The 27,086-nt window shown below is 59.8% G+C and overlaps 6 protein-coding genes across 6 annotated transcripts; all 6 read left to right on the top strand.

The window, feature by feature from the left end:
* Nucleotides 1-481: 481 nt before the first annotated feature.
* Nucleotides 482-1,767, top strand: LOC147596263 (E3 ubiquitin-protein ligase Topors-like). Its single transcript, XM_086770542.1, has 2 exons — nucleotides 482-615; nucleotides 738-1,767. The coding sequence occupies exon 2, from the start codon at nucleotides 823-825 to the stop codon at nucleotides 1,765-1,767; it is 945 nt and encodes a 314-aa protein (XP_086626668.1). The 5' UTR covers nucleotides 482-615; nucleotides 738-822.
* A 3,500-nt stretch (nucleotides 1,768-5,267) lies between these two features.
* On the top strand, nucleotides 5,268-6,553 carry LOC147596264 (E3 ubiquitin-protein ligase Topors-like). The gene is made up of 2 exons (XM_086770543.1): nucleotides 5,268-5,401; nucleotides 5,524-6,553. The coding sequence occupies exon 2, from the start codon at nucleotides 5,609-5,611 to the stop codon at nucleotides 6,551-6,553; it is 945 nt and encodes a 314-aa protein (XP_086626669.1). The 5' UTR covers nucleotides 5,268-5,401; nucleotides 5,524-5,608.
* Nucleotides 6,554-10,054: 3,501 nt separating this feature from the next.
* Nucleotides 10,055-11,340, top strand: LOC147596265 (E3 ubiquitin-protein ligase Topors-like). The gene is made up of 2 exons (XM_086770546.1): nucleotides 10,055-10,188; nucleotides 10,311-11,340. The coding sequence occupies exon 2, from the start codon at nucleotides 10,396-10,398 to the stop codon at nucleotides 11,338-11,340; it is 945 nt and encodes a 314-aa protein (XP_086626672.1). The 5' UTR covers nucleotides 10,055-10,188; nucleotides 10,311-10,395.
* Nucleotides 11,341-14,840: 3,500 nt separating this feature from the next.
* On the top strand, nucleotides 14,841-16,126 carry LOC147596266 (E3 ubiquitin-protein ligase Topors-like). Its single transcript, XM_086770550.1, has 2 exons — nucleotides 14,841-14,974; nucleotides 15,097-16,126. Exon 2 carries the CDS (start codon nucleotides 15,182-15,184, stop codon nucleotides 16,124-16,126), a length of 945 nt encoding a protein of 314 aa, XP_086626676.1. The 5' UTR covers nucleotides 14,841-14,974; nucleotides 15,097-15,181.
* A 3,500-nt stretch (nucleotides 16,127-19,626) lies between these two features.
* LOC147596267 (E3 ubiquitin-protein ligase Topors-like) lies at nucleotides 19,627-20,912 on the top strand. Its single transcript, XM_086770551.1, has 2 exons — nucleotides 19,627-19,760; nucleotides 19,883-20,912. Exon 2 carries the CDS (start codon nucleotides 19,968-19,970, stop codon nucleotides 20,910-20,912), a length of 945 nt encoding a protein of 314 aa, XP_086626677.1. The 5' UTR covers nucleotides 19,627-19,760; nucleotides 19,883-19,967.
* Nucleotides 20,913-24,412: 3,500 nt separating this feature from the next.
* On the top strand, nucleotides 24,413-25,698 carry LOC147596268 (E3 ubiquitin-protein ligase Topors-like). Its single transcript, XM_086770555.1, has 2 exons — nucleotides 24,413-24,546; nucleotides 24,669-25,698. Exon 2 carries the CDS (start codon nucleotides 24,754-24,756, stop codon nucleotides 25,696-25,698), a length of 945 nt encoding a protein of 314 aa, XP_086626681.1. The 5' UTR covers nucleotides 24,413-24,546; nucleotides 24,669-24,753.
* The last annotated feature ends 1,388 nt before the right edge of the window (nucleotides 25,699-27,086 follow it).

Below are 27,086 nucleotides of genomic sequence, written 5' to 3' on the forward strand. Positions count from 1 at the left end.
TTGCTATTCTAGTAAACTGTATTCATCCACACAGTGGAGTTTTCATTTCTTCCCACTTCTCTCACATATACCACTGGGGAGCTTGAGACGTCAGTCATGGTCAGAGGCACCTGACAGGGCCCAGGGAAGACAGGGCCCAGGCCTCGGTGACTGGCGTGAAACAGCCATGCTGAGCACAAGACGAGAGACTGGGGAATGGAGTGGGCAGTGCCGTTGCGGTAACGCTGGGCATAGGTGCGGGCAGTGCGGGTGAGGACAGCCAATTGCAGACAGCCTCGAGTGACGGACGGTGGCATCACCGAACGATGGGTTCTGGCATCACCAAGGGATGGACTGTGACATCTCCAGGTGATGATCGATGAGATTCCTGATTGTGACCCCTGCTGCTTGTATCCAGGCACCCAGGGTTCCCCAGTTGTCTCACGCCCAACGGCAGCTGAGCGAGTACGCGAGGCTGGAGTGTGGAGTGAGACTGTTGCTGGAGCTGAGGTCGTGCTCAGGGAGTTCTTCCTTGCAACTCTCAGTGCGCGACCCCAGAGCCGTTGAAGGATTTTCCCCGGCCCTGCCAGGTTCAGGCAGCCGGGGCAGCCAGGAGGCGCGCTCGCAGCCGCAGAGGTGAGCTGTGCAGGGAAAGCTCACCCTGCGGAGCTGGGAGGGTTTCCTTCTTGAGGGGCCTGGACATTTCTTCCACCCCTCCCTGGAGCAGCAAGTGACGGTGGCCTCTCTTCCTTTTCTAGCGTGACACCTGCTGCTGCAGCGCCTGTGAGAGGGAGCGGCTCGACATCCCCAGCTCCCCCGAGCCCAGCGCAGCCCGTGCAGAGCATGGCCACGGAGCTGGAGAACCGCTGTCCAATCTGCCTGGACAGCTGGCAGGAGGTCAGCTACGTCCTGCCGTGCCGCCACCAGTTCTGCTACCCCTGCATCGTGCGGTGGGCTGAGAGCAAGCCTGAGTGCCCCCTGTGCAGGACGAGGGTGAGATCCATCTTGCACTCGGTGGGAGGGGACCGGGACTTTGAGGAACATGTTGTCCCACCACCTGCAGCACCACCGCTCGTCATCCGCCTGAGCAGAGGAGCTGCCGGACAGCCAGCTGCCCACATCGTCCATGGTCCTGCAGCACCCCAGCCACCAGCCGCGGGGCCGCTGCCCGTGCCTGCAGTGGGCGGCTTCTATGCCTGCGTCTGGGCATTCGTCTTGCGCATCCACCCTGCTGTCCTCCATCCCCTGCTGCCCTGGCTGCAGCAGGAGCTGGGGCAACTCTTTGAGGATGCCCAGCAAGCAGCAGCAGCGCAGAGGCTGGTCATAGGCAGCCTGCGCTACATTGGCCTAAATGAGGAGGCTCTGATCCAGCTGCTGCGCGTCTCCCTGGGCAGGCACACGAGGAGCTTTGTCCAGCAGCTCATTGAAACTGCTGTGCGCCAGTGCCGCGGGGAGGTGCAACGTCGGTTGGGCCTCGAGGGCGTCCATGGTGCCGAGGAGCGGGAGGGCAGCCCTGCGGCTGCTCTCAGCCACGCTGCCGCTCGAGAAGGGTCTCCTGCCCCCAGCCCAGCCCTTCGTGGGGATGCCGGCAGCCCCACCAGCCCCATTCCCACCCACGGCGAGCGAGAAGAGCCACAGGAGGACCCAGAGCAAGCTGTGCCCGGGCCTTCCACTCGCAGCCGGGGCAGCCAACGCTCCCGTGGGGGGCCCCGCCGAGCCCCAAAGAGGAGGGCTGGCAGCCCTGAGGACCCCTCCCAGCCCCGCAAGAAGCCACCCCGCCATCAGTGACACTGGCACAGCCTCAGGGATTGGCTAAACCATGGCTGGGATGGCAGCTGGCACTTGGGCCAGCAGCTGGGACTCGGGCCTGCAGCTCCGGCTCAATTCGGTCCTCAAGAGATCCTGGACTCCCGCATCTAATTCATGTGCAATAAAATAAAGGCAGCAGATCTGCAGAAAAAGTCTCAGTGTTACTAACAATGCAGGTGGCATTGCATTCCCCACCTGTGCTGCGTTCTGCCCCTTCTCCTGCTGCTACACCCACAGTTTCCTCACGTGTCTGTTGGCCCCTGCTACTTGCTGTGCCCAGAAGCCTTGCAAACTCAGGACAGAGCCTGCACTTTGGTACTAACAAGAACAGTGCCGTGGTCCTGGCCTGTGGGGCTCAAGGGATAGTGTGGACCCGCTGTGGGTCCTCTTGCTCCCTGGAGTACAGGAACAGGGGCAAGAGACGGGACGAGAGCTCCCGTTCCCTAATTCATGTCAGCCCGTTGTCCACTGGGTGTCAGAAAAGAGGAAAACTGCACAGAGTCCAAAGGCCTAATCAAGAATCACTTCAGCTGTCTGGCCGGTCTTACTCAGTCACCTTCAGGGCTCAGGGGCATTTCCGCCTGCTGAGCCGCTATAATGCAGTCACCACAGAGCTTTACCAGCCATTAGGGTTGTTCCCAGAAGAAAACTTAGTAGATCTTTTTGGTGCATCTTGAGATCTGGGGCTTGTCTCGGCATTGCCTCTGCTATGGGGAGAGTCTGAGACAAGGAACAGCACCTGCTATGGAGTTTCTTTGGTGTCACTACAGAACGGTTGTAAGGACAGCCCCAAAACCCCCCTCAAAGCAAGAACGGAGGAGCAAATCTGTGTGCAGAGCTGTGCAGGGTCTGGTATTCCCAGCACAGGGCCAAACAGTTACGCGAGTGCATGAGTTTTGGAGACGGGATGGCTCTGAGACTTTCAGAATTGCCTTGTTTCTCCTTTTTCTTCTATCACTGCCCTCTGTTTCAGGTCTACAAAGTTTTTTCCTGGTGGCCGCTGCCTGGGGGAGGTTGACTGGGGCCTGGGAGCTTGCACTTGGTGACAGGCCTTTCATTTGCTCTTGAGTCCTGAAGGCACGCTCCGTAGTGGCTGGAGGATGTTCTTTGAGCTCTTCCGCAATAAATGCTCGTTTCACGGTTGGTGCACGGGCAGGAGATGAGATTTAGTGAGCCAGGTAATCCCTGGTTTTGTCTTGTCTTGTTCCTAGGAGTTCAGTGGAAGTGAACAGCTCTGTCTGCCATGAAAAGCGTGGAACCCCTTGAAGGATCAGGGCCCGAAGAGGAGGCACATCCAGGTGGCCCAAGTACCAGGCTAGCCTCAATCTCCTGGGGTTCTTGTTCTGACTTCAGAACTACCAGGGGAGGGCCCCATGCTGGACCAGGCACTTGGCAGGACCCGTGACTTGGCAGGACCTGTGCATCTGCAAGCAGATGTCTTTCTAATGTGGAATTTGCAAGTGGAACTGCAACGTGGAAGTTCCCGTTGCTGCAGAACTCCACTTGAGGTGTAATCCACTCAGGGCTTGGCCAAGCAATTTGTAACAGTGAGGAAATACAGCCTCATTTTCAGCCCTGTGAATTTTCGGATTTTGTTTTGGCTTTTGTTCTAGACAAAAGCAAGAGTGGTGTGGTGAGGCCTTTAATGTCTTATGCATCTTTGGCTGTAAGTGAAAGGGCCGTGCAGAACGGGTGGGCAGCTGACCATCTTATGCCAGGGTGTGGTGCGGCAGTTTGTGTGGCAGTTCCTGCAGGAACGGTGCCACAGCTCTGCCGTCTCTGTCAGGAAGCAATGGCCTCCACCTGCCAGAAGGCCATATCCTCTCTAAACTCTGCACCCGCCGTGACTGACGCGCCTTCCCAGACAGAGCTCCGATGGGAACACGCTGCGACCCACGTGTGTCCGGCTGCAGGCGTGCCCCTCTCTTGTGCCAGTGCCACCGGCTGCAGGGAGCACACCTGCGGGAGGTGCGCCCAGGGAGAGGAACCCCTGCTCTCAGTGGCAGAGCTCCAGGAGGAGACAAATAGGTTGAGGAGCTGGAGGCCATCTTGGGCCCAGCGACCGTGAAAGGATGGAGTTCTCAGTTCTTGTAGAAGTCAGGAGGAGAGTCAGCAGAACTGCTACGCTGGATTTCTGGAGGGCAGACTTTGGCCTGTTTAGAGGCCTGGTTGACACAGTCCCTTGGGAGGCAGGCCTCAGGGAAGGCTGGACGTTCTTCAAGAAGGAAATCTTAAAGGACGGCAGGAGCAGGCCATCCCCATGTGCCAAAAGACGAGCGAGCGGCAAGATCGGCCTGACTGAACAGAGAGCTTTGGCTGGAACTCAGGAAAATACCGATCTCTCCCGAGCATATGCTGAAACGTCTTGGTGGCAGTGCCGGTCCCGGGCGATGAGACTGCCTTGGAGGCATGCCGCAGGGCGGCAGCTGTGGTGGGGCTTATGGCGGCCTGGAGAGCCCCCAGAAAAGGCCTGGCCAGGCCCGAGGACAGCGGCCACGGGCAGGGAGGAGGGACGCTGCTGGCACGGCACAGGGCCGTCTTCTTTCCTGTCTCCAAGGGCACTACCAGCACTTCCCGCCCAAGAGTGCCCAGACCAAGCTGAGGTTTGACACGGAAAAGGCTCCACCTTCTTCCCAAAGCCTGCTCGGATTGCTCACGGCAAGCAGAGACGCTGGGGCTGTTTGGCGCTCTGTTCCCCGTCAGCCTGCAAACTCTGAGCAGGGGAGGCTGGGCCCCAGCCAGCCCCAGCCTGGCCCAAGGGGCGTCAGGAACTGAATGCAAAAACCCTTCTGGAAAAGTGACCGCGGCCTGTGCTGTCTGCACCAGGGTGCGTGCGGTGCAGCCACCTTTGGCAACTGGACATGCAGGGCTTGGGGCGGGAAGCAGCCACACGCTTTGACTCCACCCTGGGCAGCACAAGATCCCCAAGAGCGAGCCTGCAACGCGCCGTGGGGGGAGGCAGGGGAGCCCAGAGGGCTGTCCAGCAGTGCCGGGCTGTGGCGAGAGCCTGTGGGACATTGTTCTGCAGCCTCCAAGGGAGCACGAGGTGTTATGGAATGGGCCCTCTTGCCACACGTGCCTGGAGATGTCAGTCATGGTCAGAGGCACCTGACAGGGCGCAGGGAAGACAGGGCCGAGGCCTCGGTGACTGGCGTGAAACAGCCATGCTGAGCACAAGACGAGAGACTGGGGAATGGAGTGGGCAGTGCCGTTGCGGTAACGCTGGGCATAGGTGCGGGCAGTGCGGGTGAGGACAGCCAATTGCGGACAGCCTCGAGCGATGGACGGTGACATCACCTAGCGATGGGTTCTGGCATCGCCAAGGGATGGACTGTGACATCTCCAGGTGATGATCGATGAGATTCCTGATTGTGACCCCTGCTGCTTGTATCCAGGCACCCAGGGTTCCCCAGTTGTCTCACGCCCAACGGCAGCTGAGCGAGTACGCGAGGCTGGAGTGTGGAGTGAGACTGTTGCTGGAGCTGAGGTCGTGCTCAGGGAGTTCTTCCTTGCAACTCTCAGTGCGCGACCCCAGAGCCGTTGAAGGATTTTCCCCGGCCCTGCCAGGTTCAGGCAGCCGGGGCAGCCAGGAGGCGCGCTCGCAGCCGCAGAGGTGAGCTGTGCAGGGAAAGCTCACCCTGCGGAGCTGGGAGGGTTTCCTTCTTGAGGGGCCTGGACATTTCTTCCACCCCTCCCTGGAGCAGCAAGTGACGGTGGCCTCTCTTCCTTTTCTAGCGTGACACCTGCTGCTGCAGCGCCTGTGAGAGGGAGCGGCTCGACATCCCCAGCTCCCCCGAGCCCAGCGCAGCCCGTGCAGAGCATGGCCACGGAGCTGGAGAACCGCTGTCCAATCTGCCTGGACAGCTGGCAGGAGGTCAGCTACGTCCTGCCGTGCCGCCACCAGTTCTGCTACCCCTGCATCGTGCGGTGGGCTGAGAGCAAGCCTGAGTGCCCCCTGTGCAGGACGAGGGTGAGATCCATCTTGCACTCGGTGGGAGGGGACCGGGACTTTGAGGAACATGTTGTCCCACCACCTGCAGCACCACCGCTCGTCATCCGCCTGAGCAGAGGAGCTGCCGGACAGCCAGCTGCCCACATCGTCCATGGTCCTGCAGCACCCCAGCCACCAGCCGCGGGGCCGCTGCCCGTGCCTGCAGTGGGCGGCTTCTATGCCTGCGTCTGGGCATTCGTCTTGCGCATCCACCCTGCTGTCCTCCATCCCCTGCTGCCCTGGCTGCAGCAGGAGCTGGGGCAACTCTTTGAGGATGCCCAGCAAGCAGCAGCAGCGCAGAGGCTGGTCATAGGCAGCCTGCGCTACATTGGCCTAAATGAGGAGGCTCTGATCCAGCTGCTGCGCGTCTCCCTGGGCAGGCACACGAGGAGCTTTGTCCAGCAGCTCATTGAAACTGCCGTGCGGCGGTGCAGCGGGGAGGTGCAACGTCGGTTGGGCCTCGAGGACGTCCGTGGTGCCGAGGAGCGGGAGGGCAGCCCTGAGGCTGCTCTCAGCCACACTGCCACTCGAGAAGGGTCTCCTGCCCCCAGCCCAGCCCTTCGTGGGGATGCCGGCAGCCCCACCAGCCCCATTCCCACCCACGGCGAGCGAGAAGAGCCACAGGAGGACCCAGAGCAAGCTGTGCCCGGGCCTTCCACTCGCAGCCGGGGCAGCCAACGCTCCCGTGGGGGGCCCCGCCGAGCCCCAAAGAGGAGGGCTGGCAGCCCTGAGGACCCCTCCCAGCCCCGCAAGAAGCCATCCCGCCATCAGTGACACTGGCACAGCCTCAGGGATTGGCTAAACCATGGCTGGGATGGCAGCTGGCACTTGGGCCGGCAGCTGGGACTCGGGCCTGCAGCTCCGGCTCAATTCGGTCCTCAAGAGATCCTGGACTCCCGCATCTAATTCATGTGCAATAAAATAAAGGCAGCAGAACTGCAGAAAAAGTCTCAGTGTTACTAACAATGCAGGTGGCATTGCATTCCCCACCTGTGCTGCGTTCTGCCCCTTCTCCTGCTGCTACACCCACAGTTTCCTTACGTGTCTGTTGGCCCCTGCTACTTGCTGCGCCCAGAAGCCTTGCAAACTCAGGACAGAGCCTGCACTTTGGTACTAACAAGAACAGTGCCGTGGTCCTGGCCTGTGGGGCTCAAGGGATAGTGTGGACCCGCTGTGGGTCCTCTTGCTCCCTGGAGTACAGGAACAGGGGCAAGAGACGGGACGAGAGCTCCCGTTCCCTAATTCATGTCAGCCCGTTGTCCACTGGGTGTCAGAAAAGAGGAAAACTGCACAGAGTCCAAAGGCCTAATCAAGAATCACTTCAGCTGTCTGGCCGGTCTTACTCAGTCACCTTCAGGGCTCAGGGGCATTTCCGCCTGCTGAGCCGCTATAATGCAGTCACCACAGAGCTTTACCAGCCATTAGGGTTGTTCCCAGGAGAAAACTTAGTAGATCTTTTTGGTGCATCTTGAGATCTGGGGCTCGTCTCGGCATTGCCTCTGCTATGGGGAGAGTCTGAGACAAGGAACAGCACCTGCTATGGAGTTTCTTTGGTGTCACTACAGAACGGTTGTAAGGACAGCCCCAAAACCCCCCTCAAAGCAAGAACGGAGGAGCAAATCTGTGTGCAGAGCTGTGCAGGGTCTGGTATTCCCAGCACAGGGCCAAACAGTTACGCGAGTGCATGAGTTTTGGAGACGGGATGGCTCTGAGACTTTCAGAATTGCCTTGTTTCTCCTTTTTCTTCTATCACTGCCCTCTGTTTCAGGTCTACAAAGTTTTTTCCTGGTGGCCGCTGCCTGGGGGAGGTTGACTGGGGCCTGGGAGCTTGCACTTGGTGACAGGCCTTTCATTTGCTCTTGAGTCCTGAAGGCACGCTCCGTAGTGGCTGGAGGATGTTCTTTGAGCTCTTCCGCAATAAATGCTCGTTTCACGGTTGGTGCACGGGCAGGAGATGAGATTTAGTGAGCCAGGTAATCCCTGGTTTTGTCTTGTCTTGTTCCTAGGAGTTCAGTGGAAGTGAACAGCTCTGTCTGCCATGAAAAGCGTGGAACCCCTTGAAGGATCAGGGCCCGAAGAGGAGGCACATCCAGGTGGCCCAAGTACCAGGCTAGCCTCAATCTCCTGGGGTTCTTGTTCTGACTTCAGAACTACCAGGGGAGGGCCCCATGCTGGACCAGGCACTTGGCAGGACCCGTGACTTGGCAGGACCTGTGCATCTGCAAGCAGATGTCTTTCTAATGTGGAATTTGCAAGTGGAACTGCAACGTGGAAGTTCCCGTTGCTGCAGAACTCCACTTGAGGTGTAATCCACTCAGGGCTTGGCCAAGCAATTTGTAACAGTGAGGAAATACAGCCTCATTTTCAGCCCTGTGAATTTTCGGATTTTGTTTTGGCTTTTGTTCTAGACAAAAGCAAGAGTGGTGTGGTGAGGCCTTTAATGTCTTATGCATCTTTGGCTGTAAGTGAAAGGGCCGTGCAGAACGGGTGGGCAGCTGACCATCTTATGCCAGGGTGTGGTGCGGCAGTTTGTGTGGCAGTTCCTGCAGGAACGGTGCCACAGCTCTGCCGTCTCTGTCAGGAAGCAATGGCCTCCACCTGCCAGAAGGCCATATCCTCTCTAAACTCTGCACCCGCCGTGACTGACGCGCCTTCCCAGACAGAGCTCCGATGGGAACACGCTGCGACCCACGTGTGTCCGGCTGCAGGCGTGCCCCTCTCTTGTGCCAGTGCCACCGGCTGCAGGGAGCACACCTGCGGGAGGTGCGCCCAGGGAGAGGAACCCCTGCTCTCAGTGGCAGAGCTCCAGGAGGAGACAAATAGGTTGAGGAGCTGGAGGCCATCTTGGGCCCAGCGACCGTGAAAGGATGGAGTTCTCAGTTCTTGTAGAAGTCAGGAGGAGAGTCAGCAGAACTGCTACGCTGGATTTCTGGAGGGCAGACTTTGGCCTGTTTAGAGGCCTGGTTGACACAGTCCCTTGGGAGGCAGGCCTCAGGGAAGGCTGGACGTTCTTCAAGAAGGAAATCTTAAAGGACGGCAGGAGCAGGCCGTCCCCATGTGCCAAAAGACGAGCGAGCGGGCAAGATCGGCCTGACTGAACAGAGAGCTTTGGCTGGAACTCAGGAAAATACCGATCTCTCCCGAGCATATGCTGAAACGTCTTGGTGGCAGTGCCGGTCCCAGGCGATGAGACTGCCTTGGAGGCATGCCGCAGGGCGGCAGCTGTGGTGGGGCTTATGGCGGCCTGGAGAGCCCCCAGAAAAGGCCTGGCCAGGCCCGAGGACAGCGGCCACGGGCAGGGAGGAGGGACGCTGCTGGCACGGCACAGGGCCGTCTTCTTTCCTGTCTCCAAGGGCACTACCAGCACTTCCCGCCCAAGAGTGCCCAGACCAAGCTGAGGTTTGACACGGAAAAGGCTCCACCTTCTTCCCAAAGCCTGCTCGGATGGCTCACGGCAAGCAGAGACGCTGGGGCTGTTTGGCGCTCTGTTCCCCGTCAGCCTGCAAACTCTGAGCAGGGGAGGCTGGGCCCCAGCCAGCCCCAGCCTGGCCCAAGGGGCGTCAGGAACTGAATGCAAAAACCCTTCTGGAAAAGTGACCGCGGCCTGTGCTGTCTGCACCAGGGTGCGTGCGGTGCAGCCACCTTTGGCAACTGGACATGCAGGGCTTGGGGCGGGAAGCAGCCACACGCTTTGACTCCACCCTGGGCAGCACAAGATCCCCAAGAGCGAGCCTGCAACGCGCCGTGGGGGGAGGCAGGGGAGCCCAGAGGGCTGTCCAGCAGTGCCGGGCTGTGGCGAGAGCCTGTGGGACATTGTTCTGCAGCCTCCAAGGGAGCACGAGGTGTTATGGAATGGGCCCTCTTGCCACACGTGCCTGGAGATGTCAGTCATGGTCAGAGGCACCTGACAGGGCCCAGGGAAGACAGGGCCGAGGCCTCGGTGACTGGCGTGAAACAGCCATGCTGAGCACAAGACGAGAGACTGGGGAATGGAGTGGGCAGTGCCGTTGCGGTAACGCTGGGCATAGGTGCGGGCAGTGCGGGTGAGGACAGCCAATTGCGGACAGCCTCGAGCGATGGACGGTGACATCACCTAGCGATGGGTTCTGGCATCGCCAAGGGATGGACTGTGACATCTCCAGGTGATGATCGATGAGATTCCTGATTGTGACCCCTGCTGCTTGTATCCAGGCACCCAGGGTTCCCCAGTTGTCTCACGCCCAACGGCAGCTGAGCGAGTACGCGAGGCTGGAGTGTGGAGTGAGACTGTTGCTGGAGCTGAGGTCGTGCTCAGGGAGTTCTTCCTTGCAACTCTCAGTGCGCGACCCCAGAGCCGTTGAAGGATTTTCCCCGGCCCTGCCAGGTTCAGGCAGCCGGGGCAGCCAGGAGGCGCGCTCGCAGCCGCAGAGGTGAGCTGTGCAGGGAAAGCTCACCCTGCGGAGCTGGGAGGGTTTCCTTCTTGAGGGGCCTGGACATTTCTTCCACCCCTCCCTGGAGCAGCAAGTGACGGTGGCCTCTCTTCCTTTTCTAGCGTGACACCTGCTGCTGCAGCGCCTGTGAGAGGGAGCGGCTCGACATCCCCAGCTCCCCCGAGCCCAGCGCAGCCCGTGCAGAGCATGGCCACGGAGCTGGAGAACCGCTGTCCAATCTGCCTGGACAGCTGGCAGGAGGTCAGCTACGTCCTGCCGTGCCGCCACCAGTTCTGCTACCCCTGCATCGTGCGGTGGGCTGAGAGCAAGCCTGAGTGCCCCCTGTGCAGGACGAGGGTGAGATCCATCTTGCACTCGGTGGGAGGGGACCGGGACTTTGAGGAACATGTTGTCCCACCACCTGCAGCACCACCGCTCGTCATCCGCCTGAGCAGAGGAGCTGCCGGACAGCCAGCTGCCCACATCGTCCATGGTCCTGCAGCACCCCAGCCACCAGCCGCGGGGCCGCTGCCCGTGCCTGCAGTGGGCGGCTTCTATGCCTGCGTCTGGGCATTCGTCTTGCGCATCCACCCTGCTGTCCTCCATCCCCTGCTGCCCTGGCTGCAGCAGGAGCTGGGGCAACTCTTTGAGGATGCCCAGCAAGCAGCAGCAGCGCAGAGGCTGGTCATAGGCAGCCTGCGCTACATTGGCCTAAATGAGGAGGCTCTGATCCAGCTGCTGCGCGTCTCCCTGGGCAGGCACACGAGGAGCTTTGTCCAGCAGCTCATTGAAACTGCCGTGCGGCGGTGCAGCGGGGAGGTGCAACGTCGGTTGGGCCTCGAGGACGTCCGTGGTGCCGAGGAGCGGGAGGGCAGCCCTGAGGCTGCTCTCAGCCACACTGCCACTCGAGAAGGGTCTCCTGCCCCCAGCCCAGCCCTTCGTGGGGATGCCGGCAGCCCCACCAGCCCCATTCCCACCCACGGCGAGCGAGAAGAGCCACAGGAGGACCCAGAGCAAGCTGTGCCCGGGCCTTCCACTCGCAGCCGGGGCAGCCAACGCTCCCGTGGGGGGCCCCGCCGAGCCCCAAAGAGGAGGGCTGGCAGCCCTGAGGACCCCTCCCAGCCCCGCAAGAAGCCATCCCGCCATCAGTGACACTGGCACAGCCTCAGGGATTGGCTAAACCATGGCTGGGATGGCAGCTGGCACTTGGGCCGGCAGCTGGGACTCGGGCCTGCAGCTCCGGCTCAATTCGGTCCTCAAGAGATCCTGGACTCCCGCATCTAATTCATGTGCAATAAAATAAAGGCAGCAGAACTGCAGAAAAAGTCTCAGTGTTACTAACAATGCAGGTGGCATTGCATTCCCCACCTGTGCTGCGTTCTGCCCCTTCTCCTGCTGCTACACCCACAGTTTCCTTACGTGTCTGTTGGCCCCTGCTACTTGCTGCGCCCAGAAGCCTTGCAAACTCAGGACAGAGCCTGCACTTTGGTACTAACAAGAACAGTGCCGTGGTCCTGGCCTGTGGGGCTCAAGGGATAGTGTGGACCCGCTGTGGGTCCTCTTGCTCCCTGGAGTACAGGAACAGGGGCAAGAGACGGGACGAGAGCTCCCGTTCCCTAATTCATGTCAGCCCGTTGTCCACTGGGTGTCAGAAAAGAGGAAAACTGCACAGAGTCCAAAGGCCTAATCAAGAATCACTTCAGCTGTCTGGCCGGTCTTACTCAGTCACCTTCAGGGCTCAGGGGCATTTCCGCCTGCTGAGCCGCTATAATGCAGTCACCACAGAGCTTTACCAGCCATTAGGGTTGTTCCCAGGAGAAAACTTAGTAGATCTTTTTGGTGCATCTTGAGATCTGGGGCTCGTCTCGGCATTGCCTCTGCTATGGGGAGAGTCTGAGACAAGGAACAGCACCTGCTATGGAGTTTCTTTGGTGTCACTACAGAACGGTTGTAAGGACAGCCCCAAAACCCCCCTCAAAGCAAGAACGGAGGAGCAAATCTGTGTGCAGAGCTGTGCAGGGTCTGGTATTCCCAGCACAGGGCCAAACAGTTACGCGAGTGCATGAGTTTTGGAGACGGGATGGCTCTGAGACTTTCAGAATTGCCTTGTTTCTCCTTTTTCTTCTATCACTGCCCTCTGTTTCAGGTCTACAAAGTTTTTTCCTGGTGGCCGCTGCCTGGGGGAGGTTGACTGGGGCCTGGGAGCTTGCACTTGGTGACAGGCCTTTCATTTGCTCTTGAGTCCTGAAGGCACGCTCCGTAGTGGCTGGAGGATGTTCTTTGAGCTCTTCCGCAATAAATGCTCGTTTCACGGTTGGTGCACGGGCAGGAGATGAGATTTAGTGAGCCAGGTAATCCCTGGTTTTGTCTTGTCTTGTTCCTAGGAGTTCAGTGGAAGTGAACAGCTCTGTCTGCCATGAAAAGCGTGGAACCCCTTGAAGGATCAGGGCCCGAAGAGGAGGCACATCCAGGTGGCCCAAGTACCAGGCTAGCCTCAATCTCCTGGGGTTCTTGTTCTGACTTCAGAACTACCAGGGGAGGGCCCCATGCTGGACCAGGCACTTGGCAGGACCCGTGACTTGGCAGGACCTGTGCATCTGCAAGCAGATGTCTTTCTAATGTGGAATTTGCAAGTGGAACTGCAACGTGGAAGTTCCCGTTGCTGCAGAACTCCACTTGAGGTGTAATCCACTCAGGGCTTGGCCAAGCAATTTGTAACAGTGAGGAAATACAGCCTCATTTTCAGCCCTGTGAATTTTCGGATTTTGTTTTGGCTTTTGTTCTAGACAAAAGCAAGAGTGGTGTGGTGAGGCCTTTAATGTCTTATGCATCTTTGGCTGTAAGTGAAAGGGCCGTGCAGAACGGGTGGGCAGCTGACCATCTTATGCCAGGGTGTGGTGCGGCAGTTTGTGTGGCAGTTCCTGCAAGAACGGTGCCACAGCTCTGCCGTCTCTGTCAGGAAGCAATGGCCTCCACCTGCCAGAAGGCCATATCCTCTCTAAACTCTGCACCCGCCGTGACTGACGCGCCTTCCCAGACAGAGCTCCGATGGGAACACGCTGCGACCCACGTGTGTCCGGCTGCAGGCGTGCCCCTCTCTTGTGCCAGTGCCACCGGCTGCAGGGAGCACACCTGCGGGAGGTGCGCCCAGGGAGAGGAACCCCTGCGCTCAGTGGCAGAGCTCCAGGAGGAGACAAATAGGTTGAGGAGCTGGAGGCCATCTTGGGCCCAGCGACCGTGAAAGGATGGAGTTCTCAGTTCTTGCAGAAGTCAGGAGGAGAGTCAGCAGAACTGCTACGCTGGATTTCTGGAGGGCAGACTTTGGCCTGTTTAGAGGCCTGGTTGACACAGCCGCTTGGGAGGCAGGCCTCAGGGAAGGCTGGACGTTCTTCAAGAAGGAAATCTTAAAGGACGGCAGGAGCAGGCCATCCCCATGTGCCAAAAGACGAGCGAGCGGCAAGATCGGCCTGACTGAACAGAGAGCTTTGGCTGGAACTCAGGAAAATACCGATCTCTCCCGAGCATATGCTGAAACGTCTTGGTGGCAGTGCCGGTCCCGGGCGATGAGACTGCCTTGGAGGCATGCCGCAGGGCGGCAGCTGTGGTGGGGCTTATGGCGGCCTGGAGAGCCCCCAGAAAAGGCCTGGCCAGGCCCGAGAACAGCGGCCACGGGCAGGGAGGAGGGACGCTGCTGGCACGGCACAGGGCCGTCTTCTTTCCTGTCTCCAAGGGCACTACCAGCACTTCCCGCCCAAGAGTGCCCAGACCAAGCTGAGGTTTGACACGGAAAAGGCTCCACCTTCTTCCCAAAGCCTGCTCGGATGGCTCACGGCAAGCAGAGACGCTGGGGCTGTTTGGCGCTCTGTTCCCCGTCAGCCTGCAAACTCTGAGCAGGGGAGGCTGGGCCCCAGCCAGCCCCAGCCTGGCCCAAGGGGCGTCAGGAACTGAATGCAAAAACCCTTCTGGAAAAGTGACCGCGGCCTGTGCTGTCTGCACCAGGGTGCGTGCGGTGCAGCCACCTTTGGCAACTGGACATGCAGGGCTTGGGGCGGGAAGCAGCCACACGCTTTGACTCCACCCTGGGCAGCACAAGATCCCCAAGAGCGAGCCTGCAACGCGCCGTGGGGGGAGGCAGGGGAGCCCAGAGGGCTGTCCAGCAGTGCCGGGCTGTGGCGAGAGCCTGTGGGACATTGTTCTGCAGCCTCCAAGGGAGCACGAGGTGTTATGGAATGGGCCCTCTTGCCACACGTGCCTGGAGATGTCAGTCATGGTCAGAGGCACCTGACAGGGCCCAGGGAAGACAGGGCCGAGGCCTCGGTGACTGGCGTGAAACAGCCATGCTGAGCACAAGACGAGAGACTGGGGAATGGAGTGGGCAGTGCCGTTGCGGTAACACCGGACATGTGGGTGGGCAGCGCGGGTGAGGACAGCCAATTGCGGACAGCCTCGAGCGATGGACGGTGACATCACCTAGCGATGGGTTCTGGCATCGCCAAGGGATGGACTGTGACATCTCCAGGTGATGATCGATGAGATTCCTGATTGTGACCCCTGCTGCTTGTATCCAGGCACCCAGGGTTCCCCAGTTGTCTCACGCCCAACGGCAGCTGAGCGAGTACGCGAGGCTGGAGTGTGGAGTGAGACTGTTGCTGGAGCTGAGGTCGTGCTCAGGGAGTTCTTCCTTGCAACTCTCAGTGCGCGACCCCAGAGCCGTTGAAGGATTTTCCCCGGCCCTGCCAGGTTCAGGCAGCCGGGGCAGCCAGGAGGCGCGCTCGCAGCCGCAGAGGTGAGCTGTGCAGGGAAAGCTCACCCTGCGGAGCTGGGAGGGTTTCCTTCTTGAGGGGCCTGGACATTTCTTCCACCCCTCCCTGGAGCAGCAAATGACGGTGGCCTCTCTTCCTTTTCTAGCGTGACACCTGCTGCTGCAGCGCCTGTGAGAGGGAGCGGCTCGACATCCCCAGCTCCCCCGAGCCCAGCGCAGCCCGTGCAGAGCATGGCCACGGAGCTGGAGAACCGCTGTCCAATCTGCCTGGACAGCTGGCAGGAGGTCAGCTACGTCCTGCCGTGCCGCCACCAGTTCTGCTACCCCTGCATTGTGCGGTGGGCTGAGAGCAAGCCTGAGTGCCCCCTGTGCAGGACGAGGGTGAGATCCATCTTGCACTCGGTGGGAGGGGACCGGGACTTTGAGGAACATGTTGTCCCACCACCTGCAGCACCACCGCTCGTCATCCGCCTGAGCAGAGGAGCTGCCGGACAGCCAGCTGCCCACATCGTCCATGGTCCTGCAGCACCCCAGCCACCAGCCGCGGGGCCGCTGCCCGTGCCTGCAGTGGGCGGCTTCTATGCCTGCGTCTGGGCATTCGTCTTGCGCATCCACCCTGCTGTCCTCCATCCCCTGCTGCCCTGGCTGCAGCAGGAGCTGGGGCAACTCTTTGAGGATGCCCAGCAAGCAGCAGCAGCGCAGAGGCTGGTCATAGGCAGCCTGCGCTACATTGGCCTAAATGAGGAGGCTCTGATCCAGCTGCTGCGCGTCTCCCTGGGCAGGCACACGAGGAGCTTTGTCCAGCAGCTCATTGAAACTGCCGTGCGCCGGTGCAGCGGGGAGGTGCAACGTCGGTTGGGCCTCGAGGGCGTCCATGGTGCCGAGGAGCGGGAGGGCAGCCCTGAGGCTGCTCTCAGCCACACTGCCGCTCGAGAAGGGTCTCCTGCCCCCAGCCCAGCCCTTCGTGGGGATGCCGGCAGCCCCACCAGCCCCATTCCCACCCACGGCGAGCGAGAAGAGCCACAGGAGGACCCAGAGCAAGCTGTGCCCGGGCCTTCCACTCGCAGCCGGGGCAGCCAACGCTCCCGTGGGGGGCCCCGCCGAGCCCCAAAGAGGAGGGCTGGCAGCCCTGAGGACCCCTCCCAGCCCCGCAAGAAGCCACCCCGCCATCAGTGACACTGGCACAGCCTCAGGGATTGGCTAAACCATGGCTGGGATGGCAGCTGGCACTTGGGCCGGCAGCTGGGACTCGGGCCTGCAGCTCCGGCTCAATTCGGTCCTCAAGAGATCCTGGACTCCCGCATCTAATTCATGTGCAATAAAATAAAGGCAGCAGAACTGCAGAAAAAGTCTCAGTGTTACTAACAATGCAGGTGGCATTGCATTCCCCACCTGTGCTGCGTTCTGCCCCTTCTCCTGCTGCTACACCCACAGTTTCCTCACGTGTCTGTTGGCCCCTGCTACTTGCTGCGCCCAGAAGCCTTGCAAACTCAGGACAGAGCCTGCACTTTGGTACTAACAAGAACAGTGCCGTGGTCCTGGCCTGTGGGGCTCAAGGGATAGGGTGGACCCGCTGTGGGTCCTCTTGCTCCCTGGAGTACAGGAACAGGGGCAAGAGACGGGACGAGAGCTCCCGTTCCCTAATTCATGTCAGCCCGTTGTCCACTGGGTGTCAGAAAAGAGGAAAACTGCACAGAGTCCAAAGGCCTAATCAAGAATCACTTCAGCTGTCTGGCTGGTCTTACTCAGTCACCTTCAGGGCTCAGGGGCATTTCCGCCTGCTGAGCCGCTATAATGCAGCCACCACAGAGCTTTACCAGCCATTAGGGTTGTTCCCAGAAGAAAACTTAGTAGATCTTTTTGGTGCATCTTGAGATCTGGGGCTCGTCTCGGCATTGCCTCTGCTATGGGGAGAGTCTGAGACAAGGAACAGCACCTGCTATGGAGTTTCTTTGGTGTCACTACAGAACGGTTGTAAGGAAAGCCCCAAAACCCCCCTCAAAGCAAGAATGGAGGAGCAAATCTGTGTGCAGAGCTGTGCAGGGTCTGGTATTCCCAGCACAGGGCCAAACAGTTACGCGAGTGCATGAGTTTTGGAGACGGGATGGCTCTGAGACTTTCAGAATTGCCTTGTTTCTCCTTTTTCTTCTATCACTGCCCTCTGTTTCAGGTCTACAAAGTTTTTTCCTGGTGGCCGCTGCCTGGGGGAGGTTGACTGGGGCCTGGGAGCTTGCACTTGGTGACAGGCCTTTCATTTGCTCTTGAGTCCTGAAGGCACGCTCCGTAGTGGCTGGAGGATGTTCTTTGAGCTCTTCCGCAATAAATGCTCGTTTCACGGTTGGTGCACGGGCAGGAGATGAGATTTAGTGAGCCAGGTAATCCCTGGTTTTGTCTTGTCTTGTTCCTAGGAGTTCAGTGGAAGTGAACAGCTCTGTCTGCCATGAAAAGCGTGGAACCCCTTGAAGGATCAGGGCCCGAAGAGGAGGCACATCCAGGTGGCCCAAGTACCAGGCTAGCCTCAATCTCCTGGGGTTCTTGTTCTGACTTCAGAACTACCAGGGGAGGGCCCCATGCTGGACCAGGCACTTGGCAGGACCCGTGACTTGGCAGGACCTGTGCATCTGCAAGCAGATGTCTTTCTAATGTGGAATTTGCAAGTGGAACTGCAACGTGGAAGTTCCCGTTGCTGCAGAACTCCACTTGAGGTGTAATCCACTCAGGGCTTGGCCAAGCAATTTGTAACAGTGAGGAAATACAGCCTCATTTTCAGCCCTGTGAATTTTCGGATTTTGTTTTGGCTTTTGTTCTAGACAAAAGCAAGAGTGGTGTGGTGAGGCCTTTAATGTCTCATGCATCTTTGGCTGTAAGTGAAAGGGCCGTGCAGAACGGGTGGGCAGCTGACCATCTTATGCCAGGGTGTGGTGCGGCAGTTTGTGTGGCAGTTCCTGCAGGAACGGTGCCACAGCTCTGCCGTCTCTGTCAGGAAGCAATGGCATCCACCTGCCAGAAGGCCATATCCTCTCTAAACTCTGCACCCGCCGTGACTGACGCGCCTTCCCAGACAGAGCTCCGATGGGAACACGCTGCGACCCACGTGTGTCCGGCTGCAGGCGTGCCCCTCTCTTGTGCCAGTGCCACCGGCTGCAGGGAGCACACCTGCGGGAGGTGCGCCCAGGGAGAGGAACCCCTGCGCTCAGTGGCAGAGCTCCAGGAGGAGACAAATAGGTTGAGGAGCTGGAGGCCATCTTGGGCCCAGCGACCGTGAAAGGATGGAGTTCTCAGTTCTTGCAGAAGTCAGGAGGAGAGTCAGCAGAACTGCTACGCTGGATTTCTGGAGGGCAGACTTTGGCCTGTTTAGAGGCCTGGTTGACACAGCCCCTTGGGAGGCAGGCCTCAGGGAAGGCTGGACGTTCTTCAAGAAGGAAATCTTAAAGGACGGCAGGAGCAGGCCATCCCCATGTGCCAAAAGACGAGCGAGCGGCAAGATCGGCCTGACTGAACAGAGAGCTTTGGCTGGAACTCAGGAAAATACCGATCTCTCCCGAGCATATGCTGAAACGTCTTGGTGGCAGTGCCGGTCCCGGGCGATGAGACTGCCTTGGAGGCATGCCGCAGGGCGGCAGCTGTGGTGGGGCTTATGGCGGCCTGGAGAGCCCCCAGAAAAGGCCTGGCCAGGCCCGAGAACAGCGGCCACGGGCAGGGAGGAGGGACGCTGCTGGCACGGCACAGGGCCGTCTTCTTTCCTGTCTCCAAGGGCACTACCAGCACTTCCCGCCCAAGAGTGCCCAGACCAAGCTGAGGTTTGACACGGAAAAGGCTCCACCTTCTTCCCAAAGCCTGCTCGGATGGCTCACGGCAAGCAGAGACGCTGGGGCTGTTTGGCGCTCTGTTCCCCGTCAGCCTGCAAACTCTGAGCAGGGGAGGCTGGGCCCCAGCCAGCCCCAGCCTGGCCCAAGGGGCGTCAGGAACTGAATGCAAAAACCCTTCTGGAAAAGTGACCGCGGCCTGTGCTGTCTGCACCAGGGTGCGTGCGGTGCAGCCACCTTTGGCAACTGGACATGCAGGGCTTGGGGCGGGAAGCAGCCACACGCTTTGACTCCACCCTGGGCAGCACAAGATCCCCAAGAGCGAGCCTGCAACGCGCCGTGGGGGGAGGCAGGGGAGCCCAGAGGGCTGTCCAGCAGTGCCGGGCTGTGGCGAGAGCCTGTGGGACATTGTTCTGCGGCCTCCAAGGGAGCACGAGGTGTTATGGAATGGGCCCTCTTGCCACACGTGCCTGGAGATGTCAGTCATGGTCAGAGGCACCTGACAGGGCCCAGGGAAGACAGGGCCGAGGCCTCGGTGACTGGCGTGAAACAGCCATGCTGAGCACAAGACGAGAGACTGGGGAATGGAGTGGGCAGTGCCGTTGCGGTAACACCGGACATGTGGGTGGGCAGCGCGGGTGAGGACAGCCAATTGCGGACAGCCTCGAGCGATGGACGGTGACATCACCTAGCGATGGGTTCTGGCATCGCCAAGGGATGGACTGTGACATCTCCAGGTGATGATCGATGAGATTCCTGATTGTGACCCCTGCTGCTTGTATCCAGGCACCCAGGGTTCCCCAGTTGTCTCACGCCCAACGGCAGCTGAGCGAGTACGCGAGGCTGGAGTGTGGAGTGAGACTGTTGCTGGAGCTGAGGTCGTGCTCAGGGAGTTCTTCCTTGCAACTCTCAGTGCGCGACCCCAGAGCCGTTGAAGGATTTTCCCCGGCCCTGCCAGGTTCAGGCAGCCGGGGCAGCCAGGAGGCGCGCTCGCAGCCGCAGAGGTGAGCTGTGCAGGGAAAGCTCACCCTGCGGAGCTGGGAGGGTTTCCTTCTTGAGGGGCCTGGACATTTCTTCCACCCCTCCCTGGAGCAGCAAATGACGGTGGCCTCTCTTCCTTTTCTAGCGTGACACCTGCTGCTGCAGCGCCTGTGAGAGGGAGCGGCTCGACATCCCCAGCTCCCCCGAGCCCAGCGCAGCCCGTGCAGAGCATGGCCACGGAGCTGGAGAACCGCTGTCCAATCTGCCTGGACAGCTGGCAGGAGGTCAGCTACGTCCTGCCGTGCCGCCACCAGTTCTGCTACCCCTGCATCGTGCGGTGGGCTGAGAGCAAGCCTGAGTGCCCCCTGTGCAGGACGAGGGTGAGATCCATCTTGCACTCGGTGGGAGGGGACCGGGACTTTGAGGAACATGTTGTCCCACCACCTGCAGCACCACCGCTCGTCATCCGCCTGAGCAGAGGAGCTGCCGGACAGCCAGCTGCCCACATCGTCCATGGTCCTGCAGCACCCCAGCCACCAGCCGCGGGGCCGCTGCCCGTGCCTGCAGTGGGCGGCTTCTATGCCTGCGTCTGGGCATTCGTCTTGCGCATCCACCCTGCTGTCCTCCATCCCCTGCTGCCCTGGCTGCAGCAGGAGCTGGGGCAACTCTTTGAGGATGCCCAGCAAGCAGCAGCAGTGCAGAGGCTGGTCATAGGCAGCCTGCGCTACATTGGCCTAAATGAGGAGGCTCTGATCCAGCTGCTGCGCGTCTCCCTGGGCAGGCACACAAGGAGCTTTGTCCAGCAGCTCATTGAAACTGCCGTGCGCCGGTGCAGCGGGGAGGTGCAACGTCGGTTGGGCCTCGAGGGCGTCCATGGTGCCGAGGAGCGGGAGGGCAGCCCTGAGGCTGCTCTCAGCCACACTGCCGCTCGAGAAGGGTCTCCTGCCCCCAGCCCAGCCCTTCGTGGGGATGCCGGCAGCCCCACCAGCCCCATTCCCACCCACGGCGAGCGAGAAGAGCCACAGGAGGACCCAGAGCAAGCTGTGCCCGGGCCTTCCACTCGCAGCCGGGGCAGCCAACGCTCCCGTGGGGGGCCCCGCCGAGCCCCAAAGAGGAGGGCTGGCAGCCCTGAGGACCCCTCCCAGCCCCGCAAGAAGCCACCCCGCCATCAGTGACACTGGCACAGCCTCAGGGATTGGCTAAACCATGGCTGGGATGGCAGCTGGCACTTGGGCCGGCAGCTGGGACTCGGGCCTGCAGCTCCGGCTCAATTCGGTCCTCAAGAGATCCTGGACTCCCGCATCTAATTCATGTGCAATAAAATAAAGGCAGCAGAACTGCAGAAAAAGTCTCAGTGTTACTAACAATGCAGGTGGCATTGCATTCCCCACCTGTGCTGCGTTCTGCCCCTTCTCCTGCTGCTACACCCACAGTTTCCTCACGTGTCTGTTGGCCCCTGCTACTTGCTGCGCCCAGAAGCCTTGCAAACTCAGGACAGAGCCTGCACTTTGGTACTAACAACAACAGTGCCGTGGTCCTGGCCTGTGGGGCTCAAGGGATAGGGTGGACCCGCTGTGGGTCCTCTTGCTCCCTGGAGTACAGTAACAGGGGCAAGAGACGGGACGAGAGCTCCCGTTCCCTAATTCATGTCAGCCCGTTGTCCACTGGGTGTCAGAAAAGAGGAAAACTGCACAGAGTCCAAAGGCCTAATCAAGAATCACTTCAGCTGTCTGGCCGGTCTTACTCAGTCGCCTTCAGGGCTCAGGGGCATTTCCGCCTGCTGAGCCGCTATAATGCAGCCACCACAGAGCTTTACCAGCCATTAGGGTTGTTCCCAGAAGAAAACTTAGTAGATCTTTTTGGTGCATCTTGAGATCTGGGGCTCGTCTCGGCATTGCCTCTGCTATGGGGAGAGTCTGAGACAAGGAACAGCACCTGCTATGGAGTTTCTTTGGTGTCACTACAGAACGGTTGTAAGGAAAGCCCCAAAACCCCCCTCAAAGCAAGAATGGAGGAGCAAATCTGTGTGCAGAGCTGTGCAGGGTCTGGTATTCCCAGCACAGGGCCAAACAGTTACGCGAGTGCATGAGTTTTGGAGACGGGATGGCTCTGAGACTTTCAGAATTGCCTTGTTTCTCCTTTTTCTTCTATCACTGCCCTCTGTTTCAGGTCTACAAAGTTTTTTCCTGGTGGCCGCTGCCTGGGGGAGGTTGACTGGGGCCTGGGAGCTTGCACTTGGTGACAGGCCTTTCATTTGCTCTTGAGTCCTGAAGGCACGCTCCGTAGTGGCTGGAGGATGTTCTTTGAGCTCTTCCGCAATAAATGCTCGTTTCACGGTTGGTGCACGGGCAGGAGATGAGATTTAGTGAGCCAGGTAATCCCTGGTTTTGTCTTGTCTTGTTCCTAGGAGTTCAGTGGAAGTGAACAGCTCTGTCTGCCATGAAAAGCGTGGAACCCCTTGAAGGATCAGGGCCCGAAGAGGAGGCACATCCAGGTGGCCCAAGTACCAGGCTAGCCTCAATCTCCTGGGGTTCTTGTTCTGACTTCAGAACTACCAGGGGAGGGCCCCATGCTGGACCAGGCACTTGGCAGGACCCGTGACTTGGCAGGACCTGTGCATCTGCAAGCAGATGTCTTTCTAATGTGGAATTTGCAAGTGGAACTGCAACGTGGAAGTTCCCGTTGCTGCAGAACTCCACTTGAGGTGTAATCCACTCAGGGCTTGGCCAAGCAATTTGTAACAGTGAGGAAATACAGCCTCATTTTCAGCCCTGTGAATTTTCGGATTTTGTTTTGGCTTTTGTTCTAGACAAAAGCAAGAGTGGTGTGGTGAGGCCTTTAATGTCTCATGCATCTTTGGCTGTAAGTGAAAGGGCCGTGCAGAACGGGTGGGCAGCTGACCATCTTATGCCAGGGTGTGGTGCGGCAGTTTGTGTGGCAGTTCCTGCAGGAACGGTGCCACAGCTCTGCCGTCTCTGTCAGGAAGCAATGGCATCCACCTGCCAGAAGGCCATATCCTCTCTAAACTCTGCACCCGCCGTGACTGACGCGCCTTCCCAGACAGAGCTCCGATGGGAACACGCTGCGACCCACGTGTGTCCGGCTGCAGGCGTGCCCCTCTCTTGTGCCAGTGCCACCGGCTGCAGGGAGCACACCTGCGGGAGGTGCGCCCAGGGAGAGGAACCCCTGCGCTCAGTGGCAGAGCTCCAGGAGGAGACAAATAGGTTGAGGAGCTGGAGGCCATCTTGGGCCCAGCGACCGTGAAAGGATGGAGTTCTCAGTTCTTGCAGAAGTCAGGAGGAGAGTCAGCAGAACTGCTACGCTGGATTTCTGGAGGGCAGACTTTGGCCTGTTTAGAGGCCTGGTTGACACAGCCCCTTGGGAGGCAGGCCTCAGGGAAGGCTGGACGTTCTTCAAGAAGGAAATCTTAAAGGACGGCAGGAGCAGGCCATCCCCATGTGCCAAAAGACGAGCGAGCGGCAAGATCGGCCTGACTGAACAGAGAGCTTTGGCTGGAACTCAGGAAAATACCGATCTCTCCCGAGCATATGCTGAAACGTCTTGGTGGCAGTGCCGGTCCCGGGCGATGAGACTGCCTTGGAGGCATGCCGCAGGGCGGCAGCTGTGGTGGGGCTTATGGCGGCCTGGAGAGCCCCCAGAAAAGGCCTGGCCAGGCCCGAGAACAGCGGCCACGGGCAGGGAGGAGGGACGCTGCTGGCACGGCACAGGGCCGTCTTCTTTCCTGTCTCCAAGGGCACTACCAGCACTTCCCGCCCAAGAGTGCCCAGACCAAGCTGAGGTTTGACACGGAAAAGGCTCCACCTTCTTCCCAAAGCCTGCTCGGATGGCTCACGGCAAGCAGAGACGCTGGGGCTGTTTGGCGCTCTGTTCCCCGTCAGCCTGCAAACTCTGAGCAGGGGAGGCTGGGCCCCAGCCAGCCCCAGCCTGGCCCAAGGGGCGTCAGGAACTGAATGCAAAAACCCTTCTGGAAAAGTGACCGCGGCCTGTGCTGTCTGCACCAGGGTGCGTGCGGTGCAGCCACCTTTGGCAACTGGACATGCAGGGCTTGGGGCGGGAAGCAGCCACACGCTTTGACTCCACCCTGGGCAGCACAAGATCCCCAAGAGCGAGCCTGCAACGCGCCGTGGGGGGAGGCAGGGGAGCCCAGAGGGCTGTCCAGCAGTGCCGGGCTGTGGCGAGAGCCTGTGGGACATTGTTCTGCGGCCTCCAAGGGAGCACGAGGTGTTATGGAATGGGCCCTCTTGCCACACGTGCCTGGAGATGTCAGTCATGGTCAGAGGCACCTGACAGGGCCCAGGGAAGACAGGGCCGAGGCCTCGGTGACTGGCGTGAAACAGCCATGCTGAGCACAAGACGAGAGACTGGGGAATGGAGTGGGCAGTGCCGTTGCGGTAACACCGGACATGTGGGTGGGCAGCGCGGGTGAGGACAGCCAATTGCGGACAGCCTCGAGCGATGGACGGTGACATCACCTAGCGATGGGTTCTGGCATCGCCAAGGGATGGACTGTGACATCTCCAGGTGATGATCGATGAGATTCCTGATTGTGACCCCTGCTGCTTGTATCCAGGCACCCAGGGTTCCCCAGTTGTCTCACGCCCAACGGCAGCTGAGCGAGTACGCGAGGCTGGAGTGTGGAGTGAGACTGTTGCTGGAGCTGAGGTCGTGCTCAGGGAGTTCTTCCTTGCAACTCTCAGTGCGCGACCCCAGAGCCGTTGAAGGATTTTCCCCGGCCCTGCCAGGTTCAGGCAGCCGGGGCAGCCAGGAGGCGCGCTCGCAGCCGCAGAGGTGAGCTGTGCAGGGAAAGCTCACCCTGCGGAGCTGGGAGGGTTTCCTTCTTGAGGGGCCTGGACATTTCTTCCACCCCTCCCTGGAGCAGCAAATGACGGTGGCCTCTCTTCCTTTTCTAGCGTGACACCTGCTGCTGCAGCGCCTGTGAGAGGGAGCGGCTCGACATCCCCAGCTCCCCCGAGCCCAGCGCAGCCCGTGCAGAGCATGGCCACGGAGCTGGAGAACCGCTGTCCAATCTGCCTGGACAGCTGGCAGGAGGTCAGCTACGTCCTGCCGTGCCGCCACCAGTTCTGCTACCCCTGCATCGTGCGGTGGGCTGAGAGCAAGCCTGAGTGCCCCCTGTGCAGGACGAGGGTGAGATCCATCTTGCACTCGGTGGGAGGGGACCGGGACTTTGAGGAACATGTTGTCCCACCACCTGCAGCACCACCGCTCGTCATCCGCCTGAGCAGAGGAGCTGCCGGACAGCCAGCTGCCCACATCGTCCATGGTCCTGCAGCACCCCAGCCACCAGCCGCGGGGCCGCTGCCCGTGCCTGCAGTGGGCGGCTTCTATGCCTGCGTCTGGGCATTCGTCTTGCGCATCCACCCTGCTGTCCTCCATCCCCTGCTGCCCTGGCTGCAGCAGGAGCTGGGGCAACTCTTTGAGGATGCCCAGCAAGCAGCAGCAGTGCAGAGGCTGGTCATAGGCAGCCTGCGCTACATTGGCCTAAATGAGGAGGCTCTGATCCAGCTGCTGCGCGTCTCCCTGGGCAGGCACACAAGGAGCTTTGTCCAGCAGCTCATTGAAACTGCCGTGCGCCGGTGCAGCGGGGAGGTGCAACGTCGGTTGGGCCTCGAGGGCGTCCATGGTGCCGAGGAGCGGGAGGGCAGCCCTGAGGCTGCTCTCAGCCACACTGCCGCTCGAGAAGGGTCTCCTGCCCCCAGCCCAGCCCTTCGTGGGGATGCCGGCAGCCCCACCAGCCCCATTCCCACCCACGGCGAGCGAGAAGAGCCACAGGAGGACCCAGAGCAAGCTGTGCCCGGGCCTTCCACTCGCAGCCGGGGCAGCCAACGCTCCCGTGGGGGGCCCCGCCGAGCCCCAAAGAGGAGGGCTGGCAGCCCTGAGGACCCCTCCCAGCCCCGCAAGAAGCCACCCCGCCATCAGTGACACTGGCACAGCCTCAGGGATTGGCTAAACCATGGCTGGGATGGCAGCTGGCACTTGGGCCGGCAGCTGGGACTCGGGCCTGCAGCTCCGGCTCAATTCGGTCCTCAAGAGATCCTGGACTCCCGCATCTAATTCATGTGCAATAAAATAAAGGCAGCAGAACTGCAGAAAAAGTCTCAGTGTTACTAACAATGCAGGTGGCATTGCATTCCCCACCTGTGCTGCGTTCTGCCCCTTCTCCTGCTGCTACACCCACAGTTTCCTCACGTGTCTGTTGGCCCCTGCTACTTGCTGCGCCCAGAAGCCTTGCAAACTCAGGACAGAGCCTGCACTTTGGTACTAACAACAACAGTGCCGTGGTCCTGGCCTGTGGGGCTCAAGGGATAGGGTGGACCCGCTGTGGGTCCTCTTGCTCCCTGGAGTACAGTAACAGGGGCAAGAGACGGGACGAGAGCTCCCGTTCCCTAATTCATGTCAGCCCGTTGTCCACTGGGTGTCAGAAAAGAGGAAAACTGCACAGAGTCCAAAGGCCTAATCAAGAATCACTTCAGCTGTCTGGCCGGTCTTACTCAGTCGCCTTCAGGGCTCAGGGGCATTTCCGCCTGCTGAGCCGCTATAATGCAGCCACCACAGAGCTTTACCAGCCATTAGGGTTGTTCCCAGAAGAAAACTTAGTAGATCTTTTTGGTGCATCTTGAGATCTGGGGCTCGTCTCGGCATTGCCTCTGCTATGGGGAGAGTCTGAGACAAGGAACAGCACCTGCTATGGAGTTTCTTTGGTGTCACTACAGAACGGTTGTAAGGAAAGCCCCAAAACCCCCCTCAAAGCAAGAATGGAGGAGCAAATCTGTGTGCAGAGCTGTGCAGGGTCTGGTATTCCCAGCACAGGGCCAAACAGTTACGCGAGTGCATGAGTTTTGGAGACGGGATGGCTCTGAGACTTTCAGAATTGCCTTGTTTCTCCTTTTTCTTCTATCACTGCCCTCTGTTTCAGGTCTACAAAGTTTTTTCCTGGTGGCCGCTGCCTGGGGGAGGTTGACTGGGGCCTGGGAGCTTGCACTTGGTGACAGGCCTTTCATTTGCTCTTGAGTCCTGAAGGCACGCTCCGTAGTGGCTGGAGGATGTTCTTTGAGCTCTTCCGCAATAAATGCTCGTTTCACGGTTGGTGCACGGGCAGGAGATGAGATTTAGTGAGCCAGGTAATCCCTGGTTTTGTCTTGTCTTGTTCCTAGGAGTTCAGTGGAAGTGAACAGCTCTGTCTGCCATGAAAAGCGTGGAACCCCTTGAAGGATCAGGGCCCGAAGAGGAGGCACATCCAGGTGGCCCAAGTACCAGGCTAGCCTCAATCTCCTGGGGTTCTTGTTCTGACTTCAGAACTACCAGGGGAG

The sequence above is a fragment of the Chlamydotis macqueenii genome, chromosome Z (genome assembly GCF_036417535.1).
Source record: "Chlamydotis macqueenii isolate bChlMac1 chromosome Z, bChlMac1.mat, whole genome shotgun sequence".
Lineage (NCBI taxonomy): Eukaryota > Metazoa > Chordata > Aves > Otidiformes > Otididae > Chlamydotis > Chlamydotis macqueenii.

What these genes read in the sequence shown, in the direction of transcription:
- LOC147596265 (XM_086770546.1), top strand. Translation starts at nt 10,396, where the DNA reads ATGGCCACGGAGCTGGAGAACCGCTGTCCAATCTGCCTGGACAGCTGG.
- LOC147596266 (XM_086770550.1), top strand. Translation starts at nt 15,182, where the DNA reads ATGGCCACGGAGCTGGAGAACCGCTGTCCAATCTGCCTGGACAGCTGG.
- LOC147596268 (XM_086770555.1), top strand. Translation starts at nt 24,754, where the DNA reads ATGGCCACGGAGCTGGAGAACCGCTGTCCAATCTGCCTGGACAGCTGG.
- LOC147596264 (XM_086770543.1), top strand. Translation starts at nt 5,609, where the DNA reads ATGGCCACGGAGCTGGAGAACCGCTGTCCAATCTGCCTGGACAGCTGG.
- LOC147596263 (XM_086770542.1), top strand. Translation starts at nt 823, where the DNA reads ATGGCCACGGAGCTGGAGAACCGCTGTCCAATCTGCCTGGACAGCTGG.
- LOC147596267 (XM_086770551.1), top strand. Translation starts at nt 19,968, where the DNA reads ATGGCCACGGAGCTGGAGAACCGCTGTCCAATCTGCCTGGACAGCTGG.